General features: G+C 41.6%; 2 protein-coding genes across 3 annotated transcripts; both read right to left on the reverse strand.

The window, feature by feature from the left end:
- Window positions 1-621: 621 nt before the first annotated feature.
- Window positions 622-21,386, reverse strand: BUB3 (BUB3 mitotic checkpoint protein). Of its 2 annotated transcripts, XM_077822971.1 has the most exons (8): window positions 21,261-21,386; window positions 17,810-18,004; window positions 13,241-13,310; window positions 11,182-11,333; window positions 7,132-7,290; window positions 4,387-4,564; window positions 3,802-4,018; window positions 622-975 (listed from the first exon to the last, which is right to left on the reverse strand). In XM_077822971.1, exons 2-8 carry the CDS (start codon window positions 18,002-18,004, stop codon window positions 966-968), a joined length of 981 nt encoding a protein of 326 aa, XP_077679097.1. In that variant the 5' UTR covers window positions 21,261-21,386; the 3' UTR covers window positions 622-965. The 2 variants fall into 2 exon arrangements, with proteins under 2 accessions (XP_077679097.1, XP_077679098.1); XM_077822972.1 differs by lacking the exon at window positions 622-975 and having other exon boundaries at window positions 3,798-4,018.
- A 4,193-nt stretch (window positions 21,387-25,579) lies between these two features.
- Window positions 25,580-27,370, reverse strand: HMX2 (H6 family homeobox 2). The gene is made up of 2 exons (XM_077822790.1): window positions 27,091-27,370; window positions 25,580-26,127 (listed from the first exon to the last, which is right to left on the reverse strand). The coding sequence occupies exons 1-2, from the start codon at window positions 27,368-27,370 to the stop codon at window positions 25,580-25,582; spliced, it is 828 nt and encodes a 275-aa protein (XP_077678916.1).
- Window positions 27,371-27,609: the final 239 nt, after the last annotated feature.

Here is a 27,609-nt window from a genome sequence, read left to right on the forward strand (position 1 = left end):
AAGAGGTAGCAGCAAAATAAGCACGAAATCAGGAGAAAAGGGACATTGCCCTCTCCTGAGCAGAACGGGGGTCTCTTTGGAAGAACTGGGTTCCCATTCTTATAAATTTCTTTTCTCTGCACTTCTTGTGCTGTTCTGTGTCCTCTGGGGTCTCAGGCTGAGCCTGCAACCAAGGGTAGGCCACTTTGCTGCGGCAAAAGCCCCAGTCCCAGCCAACTTCCCTTTCTCCATTCTCAATTGTTCCAAAGCATAACTGATTTCAGGCTTTTCTCTGAACATGCAGTAACTGAAGCACCGACAGTCTGAATTTCATGCACTTCACACTTTGCTTTTTTCCTTCAAATGGGAAACTTTTCTGCACTAGCAATAAAGTTGTCACTACAGACTAGCCTTACTTATACTTTATAACTTTGCAAGCATTGTAAGAACAGTGATTGAATAATCAACATCCCCGTGAGGTATGTAGCCCCATTTTATTTGATGGGGAAAAAAGAAAAAGGTTACGTAATTTTCCATAGCCCACATCCTCAGAACTCATGTCCAATTATCCATCCTGGAGGTCACACTGCTTCAAAGATTTTCACAGAACATTAAAATTACACTACCCAATGCATTTAAAGATAAGGTTTTTTGAAAGAGATTTATTGAGCAGTTCAGAGATCACTGGAACTTCCCAGAGTTAAAAAAAATTACAAAATGCAGTAAATTTGCTTACAGGAAAGAACTAATTTACATTTCAGACTGTGGTTAAAGAAAACATTGATTCTCTGATGTTCTAAATAGAAAAGATATGACAGTAGAGTACAGCATATGAGGTACATAAATACACACGTTTTTTCGGTAAGAAGTAAAAGCACTACAAAAAGTTGTTCTTCCCAAAATTATCCTTTAATCACCATTTCAGGTTAGGAGCAGGTAAATAAAATCTTTCGTAGAGAAAGGAGAGGAAGCTTTTTGCAGGAACTTTAAGTAGATCTGAAATAAAGAAAGTGTGTTTCAACAAGTGACAGACTTTTTAGAACATTCATATCTTCAAAATTTCTATACAAAATAAAGATGTCATTAATCCAGAACAGCACAGAAAGGACAACTATTTTACTGTACCAAAAATATGTAATGGTTTGTCAGCAAGTCATAAGCCTCCCAAATATCCTTTATTTAAAAGGTATTTTTCCATGTGCTTAAAATGAAATATCTGTAAAATGAAATATCTGCAAATGTAAGATGGTTCACATTAACCTGAAAAAGTTGAAAAAGTCACTGAAAAGCACTACTAACTGAAGCTATTATGCAGAGAGCTATGGAAAAGTGCTCCATTTTAGGAGCAAACATTGATATGATGCATTCCCACTATAATATTCGGTACTAAAAATCATTCTTAGTCACCAGAAAGCTGGTGTCCTAAGGTTGGCACAAGCAACTTATAAATGTCAGAAAAGCATATAAACCTTGTTAATGTTTTCAGAAATTCATTTAAAGATAGAAACAGGTCCAAATAGATGCCTGTCTAAATGCATTGCAATTACGTTACAATTATTTTCCAAATACACAGATATGCTCTGTCTTTTCTCAGCTCATTACTGACTCAAACAATTTGCCCTTCTGGGATCAATTGTTTGCTAATAAATAATTGTTTACAGTCACAAAATGATATTAAGGAGTATTCTGATTAGTTTTCCTTCTACAGCCTAATAAGATTCAAAACTAGCTGATTCCCAAGAGTCTAACCTTAACCTCACTGTGTTTAGCAGCCCAGGAAACGATGAACCATCTGTTTCAGAAAATAATGGAGGGCCAAGAGGAAATATTGTTTAATTGTAGATTAACCTCCTCATAAGGCAGAATGAAGCATCTACAGAATTAGCAACCACAACCAACAATAGATAAAAATAGTTGAAAACAGCTCTTACCACTGTAAGCCCCGTAACGGTAAGTATTTGTTTTATCTTACAGTTACTGATTTTTAAAAATCCCAAGTTTACCAAGAGGTGTCATCTTCCAACCAACAAAAGACCAGAGAAACCACTGTGGAACATCAATGGACAAAATACTGTTGATTGCTCCTGCCACAACCATGAAGAGGGAACATGTACAAACCTTCGTCCCACCACAGTTTGAACTTTGGGGAAAGGGAATAAACATCCCTGACTAGAAGGACCTGTAACACTATGCTGCTTGGAATTTGGAGAAGGCATAAGGAAGGGATCCCCAAGCTGCTTAGCTTGGGTTAGCCCGCAAGGAGGCACAGAGCTTGCATATTAGAGCAGCTTCCATTACTTTTTGGAACCGAAGACTAACTCGCGTGTCTGTTTACCTGCTTTAACCTTGTAAATTACTAATTTTTTTTTCTTAGTTAATAAATCCTTAGATAGTTTATCATAGGATTGGCTACAAGCACTGTCTTTGGTGAGAGATCTAAGGTACGATTGAACAGGGGTAAGTGACTGGTTCGTTGGGACTGAGAGTAACCTGAATATTGTTGAGATTTTTGGTATAAAGGACCATCTGTCACACAGGCTGGCTTGCCTGGGTGGCAAGATAGAGTCTAGAGTGCTCCAGGGGCCTGTCTGACATTCCATGTTATGGCTGTTATAGTACTTGAGGAGTTCACAATTGATACTTGGTTGTTGAAATCTAAGTATAGAACACATAACCTGTTTGGAGTGGCTCACAAATGTGGGTGCTAACCTCAGGGCAGACTGTAAGAGGCAGGGGACACACCCCAGACACTTTGACAGTTATTCTAGTGTTCTACCATAACTGTTATTAAAATAACCATAAAATTGTGATGTTTTAAAACAAGTGTCACTGCATGATAGCCTGTGGAGCAGTGCATTAAAAGAGAAAAAGAACAATGTCAGAGTATCTGTTCCAAAGTGAGATGCAATATTGATTGATTTTAATAAATCACATAATCTTGAGGCTCAAAGGATCCAAAACTCTGGAGACTGGCTATACCAAATAGGCAGAATAGTAACTCCCAGAACAAAATAGTTAAAACATAAAAATAAAGCAGCTTGAGATTTAGAAAAGCAAAAAACTAGTGAGCAGTAACAAACCTTTATAATAACCAGGCTGTTAAACCTGCGTATTTAACCTAGTGCCAGATCACAAACTATAGAGGTTATTCCAGTGTACAATTCTGTATTGTGATGTCAGTTTTTCCATTTAGCTTTCTTTCAAGTGAGCATTAACAGAAGCCTATTCTGCCTGGCACCAAAAACATCACTGGTTTTCCCTTTGCCAGAAATGGTGGCATAGAGTCTGTTGTTAAAGGGTTAAATACTCAAAATATAAAGAGACTGTTCTCCAAGATAGATAGGATGGGAACCCCTTTACTTGATTTTATGCATTCCGTAGAACCAGTTCAGTGCATTTGCTTTGAAGGGGAAAGGTTAGATGTATTATCAGTGTGTAAAGAAAAAAGATTAATAGTTCAAAGTCTTAAAGATCCAATACAGCAAAATTTGCTCAAAATGAATTATTCTTGAAATCTTCAACTTAATTTTGAAGAAGTGAGTCAGCAATAGCTCCTTAGCTTCAAATAGAAGTGCTTATTCAAAAAGAATGGGAGTTTGACATTCTCCTGTTACAAAACAACTAGACACAATTTTAGCCATCAGACATCTATCAACCTACGGATATTGAAAGCTTGGGAGAACAAGATAAAATCAACTCCAACCCTACTGTCAAGCTGCACTATCTACTAGGCATCAATAATGCTATTCATGACTTCAGGAAAATTAATAAATCCTGGGATGAATGCTCAAAAAGGTTCAAATACAGGTGAAGCAGACTCACTTGGGTTTTGTTTCTGCATCTGTCACTTGGCGAATGAAGATACCATCTTCAGGATGTTCAATGTCATCCATTTCATACATATATGATGCTGCTATTGCAAGCGTGGTTCCATCATTACTGAAGGCAAGCGATGCTATGCTGGTGGGATACCGGTGGAACTGGCACAGTCGCTTCTTATTAAATGGATCCCAAATGTTTACAAATCCATCAGAGCCACCTACAAATGGATTATGGAAAAGATTTAAGATATTGTAACTGGAAGAAAACCAAACTGTTACAGCATTTAATGCAACCAGACAGTGACAAACATTATAATGAATTATTTTGTCTGTTCAAGGACACTATGAAGCAGTTTTGTAACACAGAAGAGTCCACAATTAATGTGTTAAAGAAATAAACCTGTTAAGTTTAGGTCCCACTGCATTAAAAGAAAAATTACAACATCTTGTTAAAAGCATTAAGTATAGTGTATCAAGTGTTCCAGTAACAGCTGAAACTTCTTAACTGAAGCCTAACAAGAACTAGATGTACTTAAACATCTTTAGTACCAATAATGTGATACAACCTGATAAGTATCTACTGTACCTGTAGCAAATGTGTTGTGGATGTTATGGAAAGAAATGGCATTAACTGGATAAATCTGCTCAATATTATTCTCCTTTAATCTGTGACATTTGAATGCATACTTCTTCTTCTGTATTTCAGGACTAGGATCCAAATATTCTACTGCAACACGGCCTTCAATAGAGCTTAAAACATAACCCTGCCAAAAAAATAAATAAAAATGCACCTGTCATCAGATTTGTATGCAGAAGTTTTGTTAACTACGATTAATCTTATATATTTCTAGAACCAGACACAAGAAACAATTTTCACAAAAATTTATTAATATTTTCTTTCATATTTATGGTTCCCAGGTATACAACTCAGGGCCCATCCACACAATTTAATAATTAAAGTCATAAGAAAAAGCTTCCTTGCAACTGCACCTCAAATAAAAGCTTAGTGAGTCTAGAACTGTTACCCACAGGCCCTAATCACACCTCTGATTTCACACACATAGTGGTCAGCAAGTTACAGAGTTGAACACTCCATATATGGCCACCTGCCCCACACACCCTACTGATCACAACTTTCACAGAAGCTCAGAGGGTGACAGGTCATATTTCCAGTATATTATTTTATTAAAACTAGTTCAGGTTAGCAACTAAATTCACAAATGCATTCAACTAAATGCACAAAATAAATCAGAATAGTAATTTCAGAGCACACCACTTGCACTCCAAAAAAGCATCTGCTTCTCTACCTAACTATAGTACTGGCACATAGCAAATTTAAAGAGCTCTTTTTACTGTAACTTTGCCATGGCTTTAGTATAAAAGTTTCTCAGAAATAGGAAAATAATGAGGCTTACCTGAAGCAAGATTATTCAAATCCCAGACTAAAGTATAGTCTGAAGTGTCAAGTTATAACCGGAACACCACCACCACAAGTATCAGAGATGGAAAGATATAGCTTTCTAAACTCCTGGGGGAATTCTGCACCACTGCACATGCACAGTATTTATGTCCCCCCCCAGATTTCTTTGCTTCCCCGCAGAAAAATGACTTTCTGAAAGGAAGCAAAGGGAAGCTGCAAGAGCAGTCATGCACCATGCCCTAGCTGCGCAGGTACATTGTTTCAGGCACCTGGAGCAACCAGCAGAGAGGTAAATCACTGCAGGGCTGGGGACACCCCAGCCAGTGGCTCCTACCCTGGGAGGGGTTGGAGGCAGGAGAGGATGGGACTTCCTCTTCCCCTGCAAGGAGTGGCTGGGGCTGTGTCAGACCCACCTCCAGAAACCTCCCCCAGCCGCAGGAAGCTCAGCATCCTCCCCCGCTTCCTGCCCGCATCACTCCTCAACTGTGGGGGAGGGGTCACTGTATGGGGAGCTGCTCCCCCATCCACCCAACCCCCGTGCATCTGGACTCCCATTCCCAGACACCTCTGCCAAGCCTCACCCTGTTCACCCAGAACCTCCCTAGCCCTCCATACCCAAACCCCACCCCACTGAACCTCAACCCCTGCATCTGGAGCCCCCCATAACTCTGACCCCTTGCCTCTGGACCCCCACCCATGCACCCAGACCACCCCCTCACTGAGCTCCCTGCACTGAAACCCCCACCCTCCTGCACCACCCTGAGCCCACCACCCTGACCCCCAATTAGCTGCACCCAGACACTCACCCCATCCCCATTCCCCCAGCACCCAGACCACCACACCCAAACCCCTCTGCTGAGCCTCAACCACTTTTACCTGGAAGTCCCTGCAGAGTCTCATTGCCCCTCACCTGGAAACCCCCCCATCCCCCAAATGAACCTCTGGGCATCCAGATCCCCCCAAACCTAGACCCCCCACTGAGCTGTCTGCACCCAGGTTGTCCTACACAGAATCCTTTCACCCCACATTGAGCCCCTCCACACTTGGATCCTGCCTGGTTGAGTCTACCTGCCCCACACCTGGTGCGCCTGGTGTATTTCTACTCACACTAGCTCTAGAATGAATAACTAGGCCTCCCACTGCATGTATTATCCAGCTGTCACTACTTACACCTGAAAAGTTTGTTCCAAATTGTTCCTTGCTTTCCACTCCAGGAGCACTGCAGAGGCACCCCATTAAACCCTTGGAAAGGGAATGATGGAAGGAAAGATGACCTTACTTATTTTTATGCAATTCCCTCTGGCTAACAAGGCATGGCCATCAAAGACTCTAAAGGGAACCCAGTAGGGCAAGGAGTCAAAACAGTAAGGGAGCAAGTAGTAAATAAGCTTACAACAATTTTTAATTAAATATGCTGCATACTACTACACTTATCTATAGCCCAGGCCACACTATTGTTGCAGAATTGAGCACCTCTTGAGGAACTGATGGCATATATGCCTAAAAGTCACACAGTAACAGTAATCTTCTCTTCTCTCTCCTCCTCTGCCTCTTTTGCTATTTTGGAAAGGCTTAATTGTCAGTGTTCTGATGCATTAACAATCATCCTTTTTTAAATGTGCTAAAGAGGGAAAGGTTAAAAGAAGAAGAGCGAGGATAGCAAAGAAAAAAGGGTTGGGGCTTTAAGTGAACATTTTAAAACTACACAGTGTTTACAAAAGAACATGGGAACAAGTAGCTCAATAGCTGTCATTAATCTCTTAAAATTAAACTATGAATTCAAGTTAAATAACTTTTTAAATGAGTAAAAAAAATGTACTGAGTTGAGTAAGAAATCAACACAAATCCATTTTTGCTACAGAAGATTAAGTTTTTTGAACCAGGGATAGACTTACTGCACAGCAAACATACCTGTTTGTTTGGGAACGCTCTGATGCAACGGGTCTGATACTTCAGACTTGACTCTCTTCTTTGCTGGACATAACCCATGTTCCGCAAATCCCACACCAAAACTCTCCGACCTGCAGTCCCCACAATAAGTCTATCTCCAGACACAGAGAGAGTGTACACCTTTGCAAAAGAAGTTTACAAAAATATTACTAGTTTGTTTCACCTGAATATCCACCTTTTATCATCAAGTGATGAATTAACTGGAACATGCAATTAAAAAACAGATGACCTCTGCAATTAAGTATAGCTATAGATTTTTTTTTTCAGCCTGTAATTTAAGTGCTGGATGAGTTGCCATAGTCTGTAGGAGCCTAGCCGGTCTGGCAGTACACGACATGAAGATGCAAATTCTGCCTTAACTCTGAGCCTTGGTGCATACCTTAAAATACAGCTTAATATTGTAGCATTGTATATGTAGAATTGAACTTTGTGCTGTATTTTAGCTAATATGTACATATGACATTTCAGACTTTAATCACTCAGTCAATTTTATTCAAAATTATCTTATTCCTTATCTCAGTCAGATCCACACAACAAGCCAAGTTTGATATTTCTGCCTTCAACTACTGTGTTACCCATGGGCAGTTTCTGAGTAAAAAGGGAATGTTTTTACATACATAAATGGAAAATTTCAGACCAAAAAAAGTAATTTGCAAAAATTATAAGTAACTGAAAGAGAGAAAAGGTTATTCAAATTGGAACTCGTCTTTACTCATGATGTGCACGAACCTGCAGCCACTATCATATTAACCCTGTAGACCAATCACACAGTACTCTACCAAATATTTTCCTTTTGTTTTCTTCCCCCTTATAATCCTGTTTCTTTAAAAAAAACCCTCTCAGACATGAGCTTTGTTAATCAAAAGGGAGTATCATTAAGGGGTATGCTGCTAAAAAAAGAAATATTAAAACCTGTTTTCAAAGATGTTGAGCAACCACAATTTTAAATTAAGTCAATCAGAGCAGAGATACTTGGCACATCTGGAAAAAAAAAAAAAAATCAGAGCTCATAAAGTGCAATGCTACTCTGATAAATGACATCATAAGGGTTCATGTTTATTGTTTCCTCAATAACTTTCACAGAATCTTTTAAGTTTGCAAGAGATTGGGTTTCTAATTACTAGATGTGTACACTCAACCTGAGATCTGAAAGAAAAAATAAAATCAAGCTTGGGTTGTTTTTGTATCCCATCATCAGTAAAGATTCTGCAATCAGAATTCAATTAAGCATTCTGATGACACATAGCCAGAAAAAATCCAGCTAACACACAGCTGTGCTGCTGCCACTGGAATGTTAGTAAGAGTGGCAAGTAGTAAAAACAAGCTTATGCTAAAGCAAGTTAACATGGCTAAATATATAACATTCTACTTACGATGTCAGCATCTCATTAGAACTAAAAAAAGTTAAATATATTGTTCACCACTTATGCTGTTTAATTTTGACATCTATTTGTACAGCGAAACTAGAGAAGTTAACTGCATTTTCTGGTTTCATGTACTACCCATGATGCTGCTGAGTTTTGCTAACACTGTAAGGAAATGCTTCATTAAATTAAATGAAAAATTGGTTTTATTTAACACAGTTCCATGAATCTCAGGGTTTTTAAAAGTGTTTTAACAAAACCACCTTTGGTCCTAAACTACTTGATATGGTCTTTCTATGTATTATCCTACCTACATTCAGGAACGCTGTCTTGCTAATTAACTTTTGTTTCTAAAAACATGCTTGAATACTTGAAATTTGTTCTCGCTTTTTAATGGGATGGCTCTCTAATGTTCAGTCTATCTAAGATATATCAGAAATTTCTAAAGAAATCTAATGGCCCAATCCCACTTGCCTTCCTTTTATGAAAAGGGCAAGAAAAATAGGAGCAGAAAGCCAGGACAAGCATTTGAATAAGATTCAGTTTTAAACATAAATTAAATACTTCCCAACAGTTTTATAGGACTGTCAAAAAACTATTCTACTTCAGATTATATAATGAAAAGAATTTAATAGTCTACATTTATATTGACAATCACAAGGAGTTATACATTTTAAATAATGATCATTTTTGACTATTACATAAAATTTGATGCAGGTATAAACAGACATTCACACAAACAATATAAATTTTCACATACATAGGAATAACCACATTAAGAATGTTAAACATCCTAAATCTTCTTTACAAACTGTTGTCACACCTGTATAATAAGCATTGTTTCTACACCTCGCAATCATAAATCAAATGAAACCACTACCATGTAGCTGACTAGATGTACACATTTATCAAAGACAATATTAAAAAAGTGACATAATGAACCTTGCTGAACCAATAAGCAGCTTGATTCAGTGTGGCTGTCCATAAAACGATATTCTGTCAGCAATTTATCATAGTTCTTTACATGCTACATACAACTATAAATAAAAAACTAGAACTAATGCAATTATTTGATTCAGAATCAAGTTCTTACCAGAAATAGATTCAGCTATGTTGTGGGCAAAAATAATAGCTATTTAGATGCAACATGGAACATACTGATAGCTCTAACTACAACTGGACCACATGTATAGTCTAAAGAAATGGATGAAATCAATAGTAATGCAGAACTGTAAAGTGTTCCTTAAAAGTAGCTAGCATCTGGTTATGACGATATAGTGATACAATATATAATCTTCATGTATGTCCAGTGAGACTGTTGCCTACAATGAAAAGGTTAGCATTCTATGTGACTAAAGCTTACAATGTCATATTTTACTCTTTTCCTTCTACACTTGTCAGCAGCAGAGTTGCATATTAATAACAGCGAAGAAATGGCAGCACATCTTCTCTGCTAATGCTGACTAAAATTCAACTTATCACAAAAATGATTAAATGATTTAGTTGACACAAAGTAAATTTTTCTTTCATATTCTAATTTCTCCCACCATTCAATATACTGCACATCATAAGACCACAACAGAATTCAAAACTACTGGTGGCTTTGGTCTGTAAAATCCCAGAATTTGAACAGCAGAGGTGCAGATCACTATTGAGGCACACTGGTAGAATTGTTTGGGGAAGTTTACACACTACATCCTTCAATACATCTTACTGAAGCCAGTGAAATTAGTCCTACTTTCATGAGCTCTACATTTTCTTCAAATTTGTCTCTATGTACAAGAATTTGATTTGTTTACCAAAGACTACAAAGAAGTGTTGAGAATAAAGTCCTACTTTCCTAATGAAAGCTGGAATCCTTAAACTAAGGATTACTGTACTAATCTTCACAGACTAGCTAAAGACTTATACTATATACAGAACACTATACACCAAAGCATATGTTCCCACTTAGCCCTAATCTACACTATAAAATTATTTCAGTATAACTACGTTACACATGGGGGGGGAATAATTCACCGCAGACAGCACTACGTCGGCGGCAGAGCTTCTCCCACCAACATAGCTACCACCTCTCGTGGAGGTGGAATTATTAAGACGATGGGAGACCTCTTTCCCATCAGTTTAAAGCATCTTCACCAGAAGCACTACAACAGTGCAGCTGCTGTAAATTTGAAGTCTAGGCTTGCCCTTGGAGATTATTTCTCATATCGCTCATATTTGAGGGGAGGGAGAGCTCAGTGGTTTGAGCATTGGCCTGCTGCTAAACCCAGGGTTGCGAGTTCAATCCTTGAGGGGGCCACTTAGGGATCTGGGGCAAAAATTGGGGATTGGTCCTGCTTTGAGCAGGGGGTTGGACTAGATGACCTCCTGAGGTCCCTTCCAACCCTGATCTTCTATGATTCTATGTCAGATAACATACAAGCTTCAGATCTTATAATAGCCATAGTGTCAAGGTAGGACGTTTCCTAAGGGCCCTTGACAGTGCCACAAGACATCCTCTCACCCAGTAGACAAACTAAAAGGAAATGCCTTGCTTGGAGGACATTCATTCTTAACCAGTCACTGCATGCATTATATATAGTTTAACAGATGATAGTATACACTTAGTATTAACGTATATAATAGTTATTGTTTAAATACAAACCTTTTCAGGTTGAGAGAAAGTTCCTGCATTGCAAGGAGTTCTGGGATCCCACAATTTGACTGTCTGATCCCAACTTCCAGTCACCATTACATTTACCTCTGGACAATATTCAACACATCTGATAGGAGCATCATGAGTGCCAACTAGATTTTCTACAAGAGAATAGATTTATATGTAACTTTACTGGTTCCATTAAAATCCACAATTTCTTGAATGAAAAGTGCAGAACAATATTAATATAGAAGTAAAACTATAATCTGCCATTCACTAATGTGTTGGCATGCTGAGACATCTTTTAAAGAATGCTTGGTCTTCTGATCTTTGCAATCAATACCCTTTTAAAAGTGTTAAATGTAGACTGTCTAGATACCGTCTGAGATTTTCAAGGGAGCTTAACGGCATTAGACAGCCATGTGGAGATTTTCAGAGGCACAAAGGGGAGTTAGGTGCCCAACTGTGATTGACTCTCAGTGGGAGTTGAGCACCTAAGTCTTAGGCTCTTTTGAAAATCTCAGACATTGACTGTGTATTACAAAAGTTTAATCAGTGTTAAGTGTGGGAGAGCCATATTAACTCATGGCTTTGCCACTTGAGAGTAATCAGGCACTCCTAACAAAAGGCAACAATGAAACAGTCATAGCACATCATTATTCATTTCACACCTACGTACCAGATAATACAAACAGAAAAACAGTATGGGGTTTTTAAAGTTGTATTGGTACTCTCTCTATAAAACCTGGCTCCTTTTGTCACCCTAATTCAAACATCTTTGAACAGAAAGGAAAATTGTAACTAGTAAGATTATAGAAACTTCTAGAGTTCCCTTAAATAGCCTTCTGAGACATAAGGTCCCATACTGAAAAACCTTCCATGTGTCCTGCTGGAAAGCTGGGAACCATTCCTTCCCAATGTCACATTGCACCCATTTTGGCCTCACTATGTCATGAGAAGTCAAATCTTAATCACATTCCTGGAGCAAGACTCAATATTGCCCATCTTCCTGCAACTCCAGCTAGAGTAGCTTGGAAAACAAAGGGGGAAAACATTTTTCTGGAAGGTTTCTTTTTAAAAGAAAAAAGAAATGCTCAGAAGTTTGAATGTTCCCTCATAGAAACTGATTAGCAAGCAGAATGCATGTGAGGCCATAAAAGGGAAGGAGGGAGGGCAAGGGGGGAGGGGAGATGATAAAATTGCATTTATCACCAGTTACACAGGTGGTATGCATGCATATACTCATTAAATGTATAAAACTGAATGTTATTTTAGAGTTGAAAATGTAAACATAAGACAAAAGAAAAGATTATAGTTATTGTAGGCAAAGCCGGTACCACAAGTAACCTGAATTTTGGCATTTCCTAATTTTTGTGTGATTGACTTTGCAACCTAAGCTATTACCAGCAGGACAGTGGGGTGGGAGGAGGTATTGTTTCATATTCTCTGTGTATATATAAAGTCTGCTGCAGTTTCCACGGTATGCATCTGATGAAGTGAGCTGTAGCTCACGAAAGCTCATGCTCAAATAAATTGGTTAGTCTCTAAGGTGCCACAAGGACTCCTTTTCTTAATTACGTAGGGTTTTTTCGCAAAAAGAAAAGGAGGACTTGTGACACCTTAGAGACTAACAAATTTATTTGAGCATAAGCTTTCGTGAGCTACATCCGTGATGCATCCGATGAAGTGAGCTGTAGCTCACAAAAGCTTATGCTCAAATAAATTTGTTAGTCTCCAAGGTGCCACAAGTACTCCTTTTCATTCTGCTTAGAGTTGTCCAAAGATAAATTAAATCTTTAGTTAGCCAATACAAGTATATAATAATGTATGAAAATAAATGGAGCTTCTCCCATTATACCTGTGACTGCTTTCTAAAACACTACACTTAAGTATAAAGAGGGTTCATTAATCAAACAGCTTTTATTCTTTAAGCCGTATCCACCATCTAAAAAACCACAGCCATATACTACTTTATTTTCAATTAATTTATAGTTATTAAAATTAAAACAAATTCCACTGGTTATTTGTTCACTTAAAAATCATCTATTACAGTATTCAGCCAGCTTACCTTGGTCAGTGTTCAAATCATGCATTTTCAACTGCTGATCTAATCCTCCACTCCAAGCATGTGTAGGATCCTGTGAAATAAGAAATTCTGCTTTATTGTATATGTTCAGTTTTCTGGGCTTAAATAAGTGTCGAGGTGTCACACTTAACCTCCGGGGCACACTCCAAATTACTTCCTTTCTTGCTGGAAATTAACACAGATGGAGATTCAGAGGTAGAGGTGGTGGAGGTTAAGGTCCTGAACCTACAATCTGATCCACACAGGTAGATCATGCACCCATTCAGAACTTCTAAAATCAAGAGTTGAGAATATTTTGGAATGAAAGGGTTTTACAACATTAGGTGGAGTGCTTTGATTTCAGTAGAAGAAAATAATTAGAAATTTGTTATTAGAAATTGCAAGTTGATATATTGTACAAATAAACTTTATTTTTTCCATTTTCTATCTGAATTAGTGACACACGAAGATTCTTCAAATGAATGTCAATGCAGGTTAATAGTCCTATTAACTTCTGGTATGTCCATGTACAAGGGGCACCACATGACCTCCCAAGCACCTTCTTGTAGCTCAGTGTGGCACTGAGGTGGCCTGCTTCAGTTTCCACCTGTCAATGAGATCACTATAACAGCCCTGTAAAGGAGAAATCAAAGTCTACTTGACAGCAGTACCTTGCCCTTCAATAAAAGAGCATTTGTATAATGCTTCAGAGACCAGATAAACGAAGTCCCAAAACAAGTCTGTGGGTTCTGGCAGCAGCTCCTTCTGCTGTATAGTCTCAGGCTTCTCCACTGCCACAAGAGCTTTGGTAGTCTTGTTCAAGGTCTCTCTACCTGGAGAGCTTTTGCCTAGTTCAGGCTCCCGGGGAGCTCCACTCATACAGAGCCTCCTTTCCTCTCAGAAACTTCCCCAATGGAGTCCTCCAAAGCCTTTTGTTAGGCCCAGATGCTCCTTAGTTACTTGCCTTCCAGTTACTTGAGCCTTGTCTATACCACACAGTGTGTTTTGTCAGCAAAAGGCAGCTTTTGTCGACAAAACAGTGGAGGTGTACACACTAAAATGCTCCACCTGCCAAAGAAATAAAACCACCTCAACAAGAGGCATGGAGCTTTTTTCAGAAAAGTTAGATTGACAAAGTGTCAACATAGACGCTGCATTCGGCACATCAACATAACTGGCCTCTAGGAAGCATCCCATAATGCCCACCGTTACTGCTCTGCTTTGAACTCCACTGCCTGCATCAGTTACACAGGCATGCGCCACTCCCCCTTCAAAGCCCCAGGAGGTTCTGAAACTGCTCAGTGTGGAGAGGTCATACAGGACTCCAGCAGTTGGTAGACAGGGAAGGCTGCTGCTGCGGGAGGTGGGGAGAGAGGAGAGCGACTGCTGTGCTGTGCGGAGCTGGGGAGGGAGGCAGGGGCTGATGTCCGGGTGTCCCCCTCTCTCCACGAGCGTACCAGTCTCTGCTAAGCTGGAGTGTGAGGATAGGGGGACACCAGCTGTCTGTGCACCAGCTTCTGCCTCAGGATTGGTTGCTTCTGGCTGCTGTCTGAACTTAAAGAGACAGCATGCCAACACTCACTCTTCCCCGACACACATACTCACGTTCTCTCTCTCACACACACACACCCACCCACCCACCATGGGCTTCTTGTGTTAATGTTCAGCAGCGTCAGTTTGGTCATATTACCAAGTGCTACTTTAAAAAGTGATTTTAGAAGTGTTATGTTTTGGGCACACATAGCAATTATTACAAGGTTCACAGCACAGTTCAAACAAACAATGCTAGGCTCAGAACACTATAGCAACACACATTACTGAATCTCAGTGTTAATATGCTCCTTCAAGGCATCCCCCAGCCAAACAGCCCCCCACTGGGCTCCTCTTATAGCCTTGCAAGCACAATACTGAACAGCAGTGCAGGATCCATCCTTTCTGACCATCATGGCTGGGTTGCAGGTTACCAGGCAGTTGAAAAACGGCTGGCAATCTAGGAGGCTATCCATAGAACGATGGAATTGAGAAACCTCCATATTGTGATGTTGTACCTGCCCCCATGAGCCATTGCAAACCCTTCCCAAAGCACCCTGTGGACGTTGCTACCCACAGTACACTGCTATTTGTGTGGATGCAAGAGCTGCTATTGCGGATGCGCTCCACCGACACAAGGAGCATAGTGTAGGCATGCAACAGCAGTTTAATTACAGTGATGGCTGTATGTCAGCATAACTTGCGTCGACAAAACTCGGTAGCGTAGACAAAGCCTTAGACAGTTAACTATCCCCTGGCAGACTAGGGTTGGCTCATGCCATTCAGTGTACTGTTACAAGTACACTGGGCATCTGACACCCACTAACGGGTAAGCCATGTGACAGTCCCTTTTAAAGTAAGTCTGAAAACCAGACCCAGAAACGGCTGGGTGTTAAATTTGACTAGAACCAAGGATATACTATAGAAGGCTTAGGTGTAAGTTTAATTAGTCCTAACTGGAAGTGCTTCCAAGAATGCATCAATATTATGGCAGTAGAGAATGTTTATGTATGGGGCAGGACATTTAAAATAGTTTGCTCTCTTTTAATGTATTCCAGAACACCAAAAAGAGAATAGAAATTTAACTGCTTTCCCCTAAAGATTATTATAAATAGCAGTGACAATTGGACAGACATTTTAAAGGATGCTTTGATTCCTGTGCATGTTCTTAGTGAAGTAAAGCACAGGTCAATTAGCAAGACAGAAATTGTTATACCAGATTAAACCAGTAACCTATATAATGCAGTATCCTGTTTCCAATACTGGCCAGTAGCAGATGTAGGTGGAAAGAAACCCCGCAACAGGCAGATATGGAATAACCTGCCCAATAGAACGTTTCTTCCCCAACCCCATTAATTAGAAATGGCTTCTATCCTGAGGGTTTCTATCCCTTCCAAAAAAAAATTTTTTAAAACACATCCACACCATTCTGACTCAATGTTAGTTATCCATATAAAAGCCCGATCCTTTTTTAATGCTAAGATCTTAGCCATATTGACATCTTAAGGTGATGAGTTCCTCATGCTAGTTGATTGTTGTATTAAAAAGTTTTTTTATTTGTTTTAAAATTTACTGCCTTTCAATTTCACTGAATACCCCTTTGTTGTTGTACTATAAGAAAGGGTAAACAGAAATGCCTGACCTACCTTCTAATTAGTCCCTATATTAAGTGAATTACAGTTTATCAGTTTATTTCAAAGAGAACTTCCGAAGTTTAGTTAAGGGTTCCCCCCAAAAATACACAACGACTGCACAATAGTAGAATTACCATAAATTGTCTAGAATGCACATATTGTTTCCCTACAAGATTAATTAAGAAACTTCCTGACCTAAAGGTTAGACAGATGCAACTGATTATTTCAACCTTCTCCTGTGTCAAAAATTAATGATCTTTAAGGAAAAATATTCTGAACATAAGATACTTGTATTAGCTATAACTATTCATAATACACTAACTTCTCACATATCCATACTAGCTACCTTCATACTTAACTTTCCAGAACTGGACAATGAACTGAGGAACTGCACTGTTAAATAGTTGGTCTGCAGCTATGGTGGAGGGGCACACAGCACATCACAAGGTTGAGGGAATAAAAGAGGAGAAGATGCATAGAGGCAGCAGGTCAGTCTCTCACTGTAAATCAGAACATTCCTATATCAACTGTAGATGGTCCCAAAGGGCTGTTATGGCAGTCAGGGATTACCAGAATGCAGGAGCTCCCCCATCTATGTCCCATACCCTGCAGAAAGACAGGGTGACATAGGAACTCTGCATGACTAAACCCCATGTACCTATGCTGCTGTAAGATAGCATAGAAACAGCTACATGAGCAGACAGGAGAGAGATCTCTGGTCAACATAATAAAACCACCTCCACCAGCAGCAGTAGATAAGGCATCTTTAAAGTCAGCTTTGCACACCAGAGAGGTCTGAAGCAGCTCTAGTATATCTGAGGCTCGGAGGCTAAATATTAAATAACAGATGGGTAAAGTTAAAAATTGCTTTAAAAAGCAAATCAATAGTTTAAAAGACAATTCTAGAATATGAATAATGAGTTTCAGAATTGTTGCATCCCCTCAATATTACAGCAAGATCATTGCCTCCAGTTGGTTCTGGCAGGCCCAAGGCCATCTGCCCTGAATTTAAAAAAAAAAAAAAAAAAAATTCACATCTGTCTGAATGTTCCTTAAAAGAAGCACCCAAGATCACGGAGACAAAAAGTAGAGCAACAATCTCTATATTTCCGTTTGTTTGCTTTGTATATGATTGCACTTTCTGTATAACCCATTTCACTACAATCAATTACCTCTGTTCGTATGGATCTTTGACACAGCAATAGAAAGAATAAATTTAAAGAGTCATAAAACCACAAAAATAGTAGGGGCAAATGTAGCCTTTTTTTTTTTTTTTTTTTTAAACACTTTTAAAAAGCGCACTGCATTTCAAGACGCAACTGTCCCCTTTATTTTAAGGGATTAAAGTACTCTCTTTGTAGCTTTGTTATATGACTGGAATCCAACATAACCAAGATAACATACTTACATAAAATGCACAGTCGAGCACTGCTCCTGAATGTTGATACTTGAGTCTCATGGTGTTGGCAGGCACATCATAGAGACGGACAGAAGTATCCCAAGATGAAACAAGCAGAAACTGAGATGTATTAGGACTAAACTTTACGGACGAGATACCATCTTCTGGCGGTTGGTTTAATTTAAATTCGTTTGATCCAGTCATCTGAATTAAGATTATAGAAAAGTTAGTTGTCATTACAATAATTAATAGGAGTTAAAAGTGGCAAGTTTGTGGAATAGTCACTACATCTAAAAGCTAACATACTATAGGAGAACTGTAGAAAATAGTTCTGTTTATTATTTTATAGCACCTAAATGTGTGCTAGGCACTATACAGAAATAGAAAGGCATACTCCAGGGATGGCCAAACTGTGGTTCGCGAGCTACATGCGGCTCTTTTACCATTAAAGTGCGGCTCATGGAGCCATTCACGCCCCCACCCCATTCTCCACCTACCAGATATGGGGTGGGGAGCTCAGGACTGCCTCGCAGTGGGGTAGGAGGGTACTGGCTTCTGCCCAGCGGAGAGGAGGGTTTCAGGGCTTCAGCTCTGTGTCCCCCTAAACTTCCAGCTGCTAGAGGCTGGGACTGTACGACAGGGCATGGATCACTCAATAATTATCAGGTTCTGTTCAATCCCTCTGAAGCATCTGGCACTGGAAGAAGACTGGATACGGGGCTAAATGGACCATTGGCCTGACCCAGTATGACCTTTCTTATGATCTTATGACATATAGAAGTATTTTCAAATTCAGGGATTAAATATCAAATATTACAGAAGTGATTATCAATAGGGATTGAATAAGGTAAAAAATCCAAGGTTTACAGCAACATAACTCAATTTAAGCACCTGCACATTATGGTGATGCTGGTGAAGTTTTTTTTAGCTTCCCCTCCCCACCACAATAAGTATAAGAAAATAAGAGTAAATATCCTTGACTCACTTACTGTGGGCACCCCAGAGGAGGCAAGTTTTGCAGAATTTAAATAAGGTGCAAGAGTAGCTTGGGGGACACCAGAGGAAGGGCATGCCACAAATACACAGGAGGTGGCATAAAAAAAGCAACAGAAGAATGGAGGGCAATACAATACTGTATTGTCTATTGGAGGAAAACTACCAAAAGAGCCGAAATAAAAAAAAAAAAAAAAAAGGGTCACCGATTGGAGTCTCAGTATACAAAATGCTTCAAAAGCTGGTACCATTCCCATAAGCTTCAAGGAAGTTTAGTTACACTATTTATAAAAGCAATTCTAGCTTGTCTACACTGCTGCTCCAATAAGTTCTAAGACTGTTTTAACTTTTTGGTAATTTCTATAGTATAGACAGTCAGATAAGTAGAGAGAGGCAGTTATGTAGGTAGGCAGCGAAGGGGAGGTCAGAAAGTCTAAATTTGATTCAGTGGAGAAGAGTCAGAGATTCAAGGTACAATCAATGGATTATTAAGGTAATTTTAGAAGCTACATTTTGGGTAAACTGAATATGGATTATGTAGATATCAGGAAACCCAAGGAAGAAGTAGCTGCAATGTCCAAGCCAGAAGGTGAGGGAGTGGACAATACTTTTATCTGTTGGGGAACAGAGGAACGATTGGATCATGTGAGTGCTGTAGTTTAGATGAAGTAACAGCAAGAAGTTTTAATACCTCAGATAGGTTAATACATAGACACACATGTATGTATGCGAACACTACGCTTTCTAATAATTTATTAAATAAATATCCTTTGCCAGGGGAGGGGACACCAAAAGATATTTCCAGAGGAAGGGACTGATTTGTGTATAGACTCCTTGGAGGGAAGGAAATGGTAAGACAGGGAGTTATTTGGGGGGAAGAAGGGAAGGAGACAAGGAGAGTGCTTAGAGACTGTTTTGGAGTGGAGAAAGCGTGTTGAGGCTGTTTGGGGGTGAAACACTGGGTGGGGAAGAGAGCACCTAGGATGGGATCAGAGAAACCATGTGCAAAGGTTGGGGGCACTCAGGATTGGATTCAGGGACTGTATGTGGAGGCTGGCGGAAGCACCCCAGGCACAGGCCTGGGATAGCATTTGAGGGCTGTGTGCAGAGGCTGCCAGGAAGGCTGAGGCTAGACAGGGGAACCACTCAAGATGAGATGGGGGGAGGGTGCCCAGACAATGGGACAGGAGGCATGCCAGCACTCAGGATGCAATTGGGGTGGGGAGGCCATCTCCAGAGACTGAAGCTGGGAACCAGAAGGCCCACCCATAATTGCAGGTGTGGGCACAGAGGCTGGAGACCACTGGGTGGAGGCCCTGCCGAGACAAGAGGTGGGGAGGGGAGGCAAATGCTAGAAGGGCGTGAACCCAAGACAAGAATGAGGGGCCGTGTGCAGAAGCTTGAATGATCGGCACCCAGAACAGGAATCGGGGGACCAGGCATCCAGGACAGCACTAAGGGGTCATCTGCAGAGGATGGCACAGGGGCACAAGACAAGCTGTGTGGAGACTGGGGGGCAGCATGTGTGGAGACTGAGGGGCAGCCCCACCCATCCCAGGGACTGGACTGGAGAGGCCACCTGTAGAGGTTAAGGATGAATGGTTAGTCTCTAAGGTGCCACAAGTACTCCTTTTCTTTTTGCGAATACAGACTAACACGGCTGTTACTCTGAAACCTGGCACCCAGAGTGACACTGGGGACCATGCGCAGCAGCGAGGATTCTGGAGGCCCCCAGGACTTGATTAGGAGGGTACCCGTGTATGGAGATGGTGGGGGGCACCCATGCCCAGGACGATGGACTCGTGTGGAGAGGCTGGAGAGAGGGGAGCATGCTTGTACCCACAACAGGATTGGGAGGCGGGGGCATGTGCAGAGGTTAGGCAGGGCCAGCAACAGACACGGGTCCCTGTGTGGAGGCTTGACACAGGGGGAACCTCGGGGGAAGCTGGGAGCCAGGACCTGAGGAGAGCCGGGCCCTCGTGTTGGGAGCCTCATGAGAGGTGCCCCTCCCATGTGGGGAGCCGCGGAGGGTCTGAAGTGGCGGACCCCAATATAGGGAGCATCCGAGGGGAGCGGGGAGGCGCCGTGGGGAGAGCCGCGGGCAGAGGAGCTGGGGCGTGACGGGGAGCGGGAGCAGGGACGGGACCGGGCGGGGAGGTTCCAGGAGCGGGGCAGCACGAGGGGCGGAGAGGCTGAGGGAGCCGCGGGCTCGGGGGCCGCTGGGGCTGGTTTGGATTCACTCCCAGCTCGGCGGAGCGAATCGTTCCCCTGCAGGGGCGGTAGGAGGGTTGAGGCAGCCTCCCGTCCCGAGCCGGCGCGGGGCGAGGCGGTGCAGCCAGCCCAGCCCAGCCCGGCCCGGCCTAAGCCCCTTTTCCGCTGGCCGAAAGAAGCGGGAAACAACTCCCCGCCCCAGGCTCTCCATTCCGCGTCGGTCCCTCCCGCCTGGCCCACAGAGAGCCCGGCCTACCTTGCTGGCTGTCCCGTTTATAGCGCCTCTGGGCCTGCCACCAACCGCCACTACTCAGCGCGCGCCGCGGCCGCCTGCCCCAACACAGCTCCGCCGCCCCTCCCCCGCCAGCGCGCGGGTCCTGCCGATTGGCAGTTTTGAATGACGAGGCGACACATCCCAGCATACCCCGCGTGCACATGTGCAACTACAACTCCCAGCGTGCAACGCGCTAACCGGCACGCGTGGCTTCTCTTAGCGAAGACTACATGTCCCAGTGTGCCATGGACCCAGCGTACGCCAAAGGAGCCGGGTCTCTGGCTGGAACCTGGCATGCTGGGACTTGCAGTGTACGCGCCTCGGCCACCTTCTGGTGCAGGCGGAGTTATCGTTTGGCCAAGGGATTCTTTGCCTAGGTGCTTTATGGGACATAAGGAAGGTGGGTTGTGCTGATCTGGCTGGAGTGGCTGCTGCTCTCCTCTGGGGGGAGAGAAGAAGGGAGCTGGTGAACAGTAGTGAAAGGTCAAGGACAAGCAGCCAAAGTGGGATCACTTGCACGGGGGGAGGGGGGATCCCCTCGCCCTACAGAGTGTTCTCCTGTGTGGAACTCCATGCACCGGCTTCATCCATGCTCCATTGTTATCAAAGAATCGGTTTCATTCATGCACCCATCCACCCATGGGGAAGACATAGATATAGGGGCGCAGGTAGACTCAGTCTGTCCATACACCAGCTCTCGCTCCTTCTTTGCATCATTTATCCATAAACCAAGTCCACTCATGCACCATTTGTCCATGCATGCATCTTAGCATTAACTCTATGCATGTACTAGCTGTCTCCACGGCCCCCTCCGTCCAAAAGCGCACTTTCTTTTATGGGCCCAATAAGAAATAGAGAGGCATGCTATTAGCGTTCCAGCTTCGATTCTATTTGCTTTTTCTATTTACTTGTATATATATATATTTAATTCGGAGTCTTAGCAAAACCAGTTGCATTAGAACTGGCCTTGCAGGATTCTCTGTTTTTCCTCCTCTTTTTCTCTTTTCTTTTTAAATAAGTACCTCAGCTGAAAATGTATCCTCTCTCTACTGTTACTTAACTCTATAAATCGATATTATTCAACTCTTTAAAGCTTTGTGGGACACACTTTGTATGATATTCGCTCCTCTAAAGGGAATAGTATTTATTCCACTTGTACTCTTCATGCCTCTGTGATGTAGCTGCGGCATTCCCCTTGCAGTTTTGAGCGATTTCGTTTTTCGCCCACTCTCTTTAATTCTTGAACATCAAAAGCTCTTCCTGGTTTATTTGCATAATCTTACATCGCATTGGGTTTTATTAATGAGAAATGCAAAGGACAATTAGACTCTAAGAAAAGTCAAATTTGTTTTAATTGGAAATTAATTCTAAACGCCTGCTCCCAAAAGTAAGATAGGCAGTTATATAAAATACTGCAAATGAACTGAAGCTTACGCACTGATTTATTGTATCTTAATACTACCCACAGAGAATCAAAAAGTTTCACGATTGACAGGGTGGGGGGAGAGACTCTGATTGTAAAGGTTCCTTCAGTCCAATCTGGAATTAGTACTGGCTGCCTTCCGGATCATCCCTAGGAGTAAGCTTCTGCCTTTACCAATGTAAAGAGAGTGGAAAGCAGCCAATTCCACACCGATATAGTCTTGCTGTTGCAAACATGCTGTATATATGACTCAAGATGTCTGCTTCTCACCAAGCTAACAAGGGTAATTACTAATGGACAATAGAAAAGGCGTCCTTTCATTTCTCTAGCTTGGAGGAGTATGTCAAAGGATTATTTTAAAATGTAGGGGGCTACAAAGGAATCTGAAATATTTTTATTAACAATGAACCTCGAGTGAGATATTTGAATTTATTTTTTATTTTCCTTAATATAATGCAATAAATAAGACTATTTTTGTATGTGTGTATGTACAGAGAAGAGCATGGTGTGATTGTGATCATAAAAAGCTTTTGAAATGCAATAACAGTGTAGTGAAACTTCACATTAATCTCAGCCTCTTATTTCTGGTGTATTTTAGAAAGAGATGATAATTTAGCTGTTAATAATATTAATTATGGAAGAATCGAGAGTGAAAATGCAAAATGTTTCAGTGAATTCTAATTTGTTTAAATGCCAGCTCTGGGCAAAAATTAAAGATGATAATGTGATTAAATGATCCTGAATCATAGCAAACCATGAGTTTGATTTTCATCTGAAAAATATTCACCCGAAGCCCTTCACTATAGTTTATTGAATTTGATACTCCAAAATACTTTAAACGTCTTTTTCAAATGTTTGGTTTTACATGAAGGGAAACACGGAGAGAGTTTTCATTTCATTACATTTATAAGGATGATGCCGTTATAATCCTCAGGCTCCATTTTTTTGGTGGTAAATGCAATGTCCGTTGAAAGTTATTGCTTCTTAAAATATCTTCCTGTATTCAAAACCTTAACCAAGGAACAGGTGGCTCTGATAAAAATGCAACAGTACCTGCAATTTAAATAACACTTGATGAAGTATTTACTTTTTGTTTAAACGATTCACTTCATCCTCTGTACAGAGGAGGCTGCAGGTGTTTTTAGCACTTGCAAGAGAAGCGGCTGAGCGCTAAAATCAATCATGGCTCCGAATGTCCCATTTCTATTAAAAGGAGCTGGCAAGCACTTTACATGTGATCGTGGCATTTAGCAGAATACACTGCAAACTATAAAAAAACACCCCTCATTTCCGGAAACACTTCTCTGCTCTGATCACTTAATAAAGAAGGTTCATCTTATTTCCAGATAAAGACAGCAGGGCTGCTGTGATCCAAACGTATTTGACATTTGCAAGGTTTGGGGACTACAGTCTGTAGTCTACGTTTCCCATTCACGATACTTATAATGGAGGAGGTGAGGAAGAAAAATATTTCTTCACATGCATAGCCTCAGTATGGTTTTCTGGCGAGAAGAGGGGTGTAAATATGAAGTAGAAAAATATAAGACAACAGCGTGCACCTATATAGACAATGCTGATTAGGGGGTACATAGTGGTGGGTGTAACTACATTTAGATATTCTATTTAAAAATGAATGATTAGTTGCAGCATTTTCAATATTTTAGAGTCTTTATACAAACTAAAAGTCACTGGTGTTGATAACTTCTGATGCATTTCGCTTGGCAGAGCCTAAATAGAATGGAAAAGGCTAACATATTATTACAGGTTTCAGAGTAACAGCCGTGTTAGTCTGTATTCGCAAAAAGAAAAGGAGTACTTGTGGCACCTTAGAGACTATCCACGGTATGCATCCGATGAAGTGAGCTGTAGCTCACGAAAGCTCATGCTCAAATAAATTGGTTAGTCTCTAAGGTGCCACAAGTCCTCCTTTTCTTTTTGCATATTATTACAGTTATTGAAGGTCTCACAGTGACTTGCCTAAGCTAAGATTTTATTTTCCCACTAGCCTTTTTTTTTTTTTTTTTTTTTTTACTCTTCCTACAGCGCAGCTGCCAGTTTACTTCACTTTGAGTAACTCAATATTTCCAGCCCTGTTTTGATCAGTGCACAGTTCATGTTCGGTTGACTTTGCTGCAAGGGCCTCCAGAAGTAGGCGGAATCCCGCTGGTGGACGTCAGGGGCTCTTGTAACTCAAAAGAAAGAATTATAACATTTCCTGAATTCAGTCGGAAACAGCTGTTGAAAGTTTCTCGTGAACTGAGAGGCGGCACAACTCAAGAGGCGTCTGTCCCTCTCCCTGCTAGTTGTAACCTCCTTCACGGCTAACACCACACATGCAGTTCAACAAGAGTGCGCTTTGCGTTTTGAACTGAAATATGCAATCAACTTGGCAAAAGTTACAAACGATGTTTAAAATGTTTTATTTTCTTTAAAAATATTTACAGATCTGAAATATGTTTTTTTTTATTTTATTTTCAAGTGATAGAATAATATTCAGGAAAAGGCGGGGTGTTGAAATTGGCCTATACAATTGCAGAGACAAATAACCAAGTGCCCTGGGCCTTTTCCTACCTGCACATGTAGATAGAGAGACGACTGCACTTTGTTTTTAAAGTCCCGTGAAGCTCAGAAAGTCAGCTATGTCTGGTGGGATAATGCATGGCGATTGTACATAAAAACACTATGCCAGCCTAGAACATAAACAAACAAATCGAGAAGATCCGATAAATAAAAATAATGAATACACATGGTGTATTTCTTAACATTGCAAGAAGCACATTTGGTTTCCAGTGGATACAGACGGGTGAAATCTATGGAAGGTCATGGCGGCTATCGGAGAGCTATACAGAGAAGGAGACAGTGCCGTCGGCTTTCAGAGTCAGTAGTCGATCTTGTTGTAGAGATTATAGAGAGGTAAGGCTGACAAGTTGCTGCCTGGGTAGTATAAAGGGGCTGGGAAGGCGATCGACCTGGGCACTGGCACTCTCAGAAGGGAATTGTCTCTGAAAACCAGGGGCATCCCCACTAATGTCTGAGCTGAGGCATGAGCCATATTGGCCGCCTCCAGTTCTGCCGAGAGTTGCCTTTTCCATTTGTTCCTGCGGTTCTGGAACCAGGTTTTCACCTGGGTCTCCGTCAGCTGCAAACTGGAGGCCAAGCAGGCCCTCTCCGAGCTGCTCAGGTATCGCTTCATGTCAAAGGTAGATTCCAACTGGTACACTTGGCTCCGGGAGAAAACAGTGCGGGTCTTCTTTTTGGCTGAATTAGCCTGCCTGTCCCCTCCGTCCCTTTGTCTCTCCCCAGAAGACGGGGAGTTTGGAGGGAAGTGTTTCTCTTTTTCCTCCTTCAAGTCCTGTTGGGATTGGGAGAGGAATTGCGTCCTGTCTGTATTCACCGTCATTGCTCCTCCATTCCCCTTTGGATTGCCTTGAAGAAAACGAACAAACAAGCAAACAAACAGAGATATTCCGCATCAGACACTCTACAGCGTATCCAAAAAAAAAAAAAATAGCAAACGCTCATTTTTACTAGCTCCCCAGTGCAGAGACACTAGCTAAAGAAAGTCAAGTCAATTTCACAGCCGCAATGTGCAGCTCCAAAGTTCCAGTTCATTCTGTTTCCAAGCTCAAGTGTTGAGGAAAGCCAGCTTCCAGAATGAAGAGGTTCTTTACTTTTAAAATACATCCCTTCTATCCTCAGTGAAAATACGTGAATAACAAGGAGTTGGGGGGGAGAGGGGGAATGGTTGGTTGGTTGTTGTTTAAAGGTGTTTCTTTCCTACAGCAGAAGAGCTGGTAGATCTTACTTTATAGCATAACATTCCACAGCCCGTTTATTCCCAAATAATGCTAAGAACTAACAGCTTTCTTCCCCTTACGCGGGAGCTGTAAAGAAGAACAATCTAAGAAAAGCACAGTTATCAATCATGTCAAATGGATAATCGTTCACAAGGGAAGGAGGAAAATATGCAGGGAAAGGACCAAAATCTAAGGTATCTCTAAACCTTTTGTACCAAATCCGGTAAGGATCCGACACGAACTCAGTTTGGCCAGAAATCAGCCCGAATGTTCCGTGAAACACCACCACGAACAAAAACGAAATAAAAGAACACGCTATGTACATGTTACCGTTTGACAATAGATGTTTTCAAAGGGCTTGTACACCCAAACGCCCGAGACACTGATTTCCCCTGCGTTTAGACAGACCCCTATAAACTGGTCACAACATACTGTATATTCCACGCTAAGATGTAAATGAAAAGGTTTCACCAGCTAAAAACCCGAGCGAGAAGAGCGAATGCACGGTGGAGAGCTGTCATTCTAGATATTAACATCTAGCGAGGTGGAGATCTACATACTTCCTAAGGAGGCAAATTTGTCCAGTACTTACTGAGACACGTGAAACTGATGGGCTGGTGTTTGTGGCAAGTTTCTTTGGGGCCCTGCGTCTCAGGACAGAAGCAGCCGTGATGTTTCCAGCTCTCCTCCGGCTCCTCTTCCTCTGAGGACACGGACAGACTTAGCTTCCTGCCCGGCCAGGCGCCCGCTGCCTTGGAACTGGGCTCCCTGCCCCCTTCCGAGGTACCGCTGCCCAGGATGGACTGGATGGTAAAACTGGAGATCGGAGCGGCTGCGGGGCAACACTTGCTCGGGTCTTCTTTGTTGCTCATCCTGGGTTCATAAGAAATAAGAGGAAGAAAGCTCTCCCTTTAGAGCCACTCTCGGGGAAGGTGTGTGTGAGTGCGTGTGCCTGAGGGTCTGGGGCGGCTGGGGGGGGCTTGGGTTTCTTGTCTGGGCTTGTTTTGGTTGTGTTTTGGGGTGTGTTTTTGGCGTGTCTTTGCAGGTTTTCCCTGAGCTTGCCCAGCCGGAATGCATGCTCCTTTCTCTCTCAGATCTCTACTGATCTCCA

Source organism: Eretmochelys imbricata, chromosome 7 (genome assembly GCF_965152235.1).
Source record: "Eretmochelys imbricata isolate rEreImb1 chromosome 7, rEreImb1.hap1, whole genome shotgun sequence".
Taxonomy (NCBI): Eukaryota; Metazoa; Chordata; order Testudines; family Cheloniidae; genus Eretmochelys; species Eretmochelys imbricata.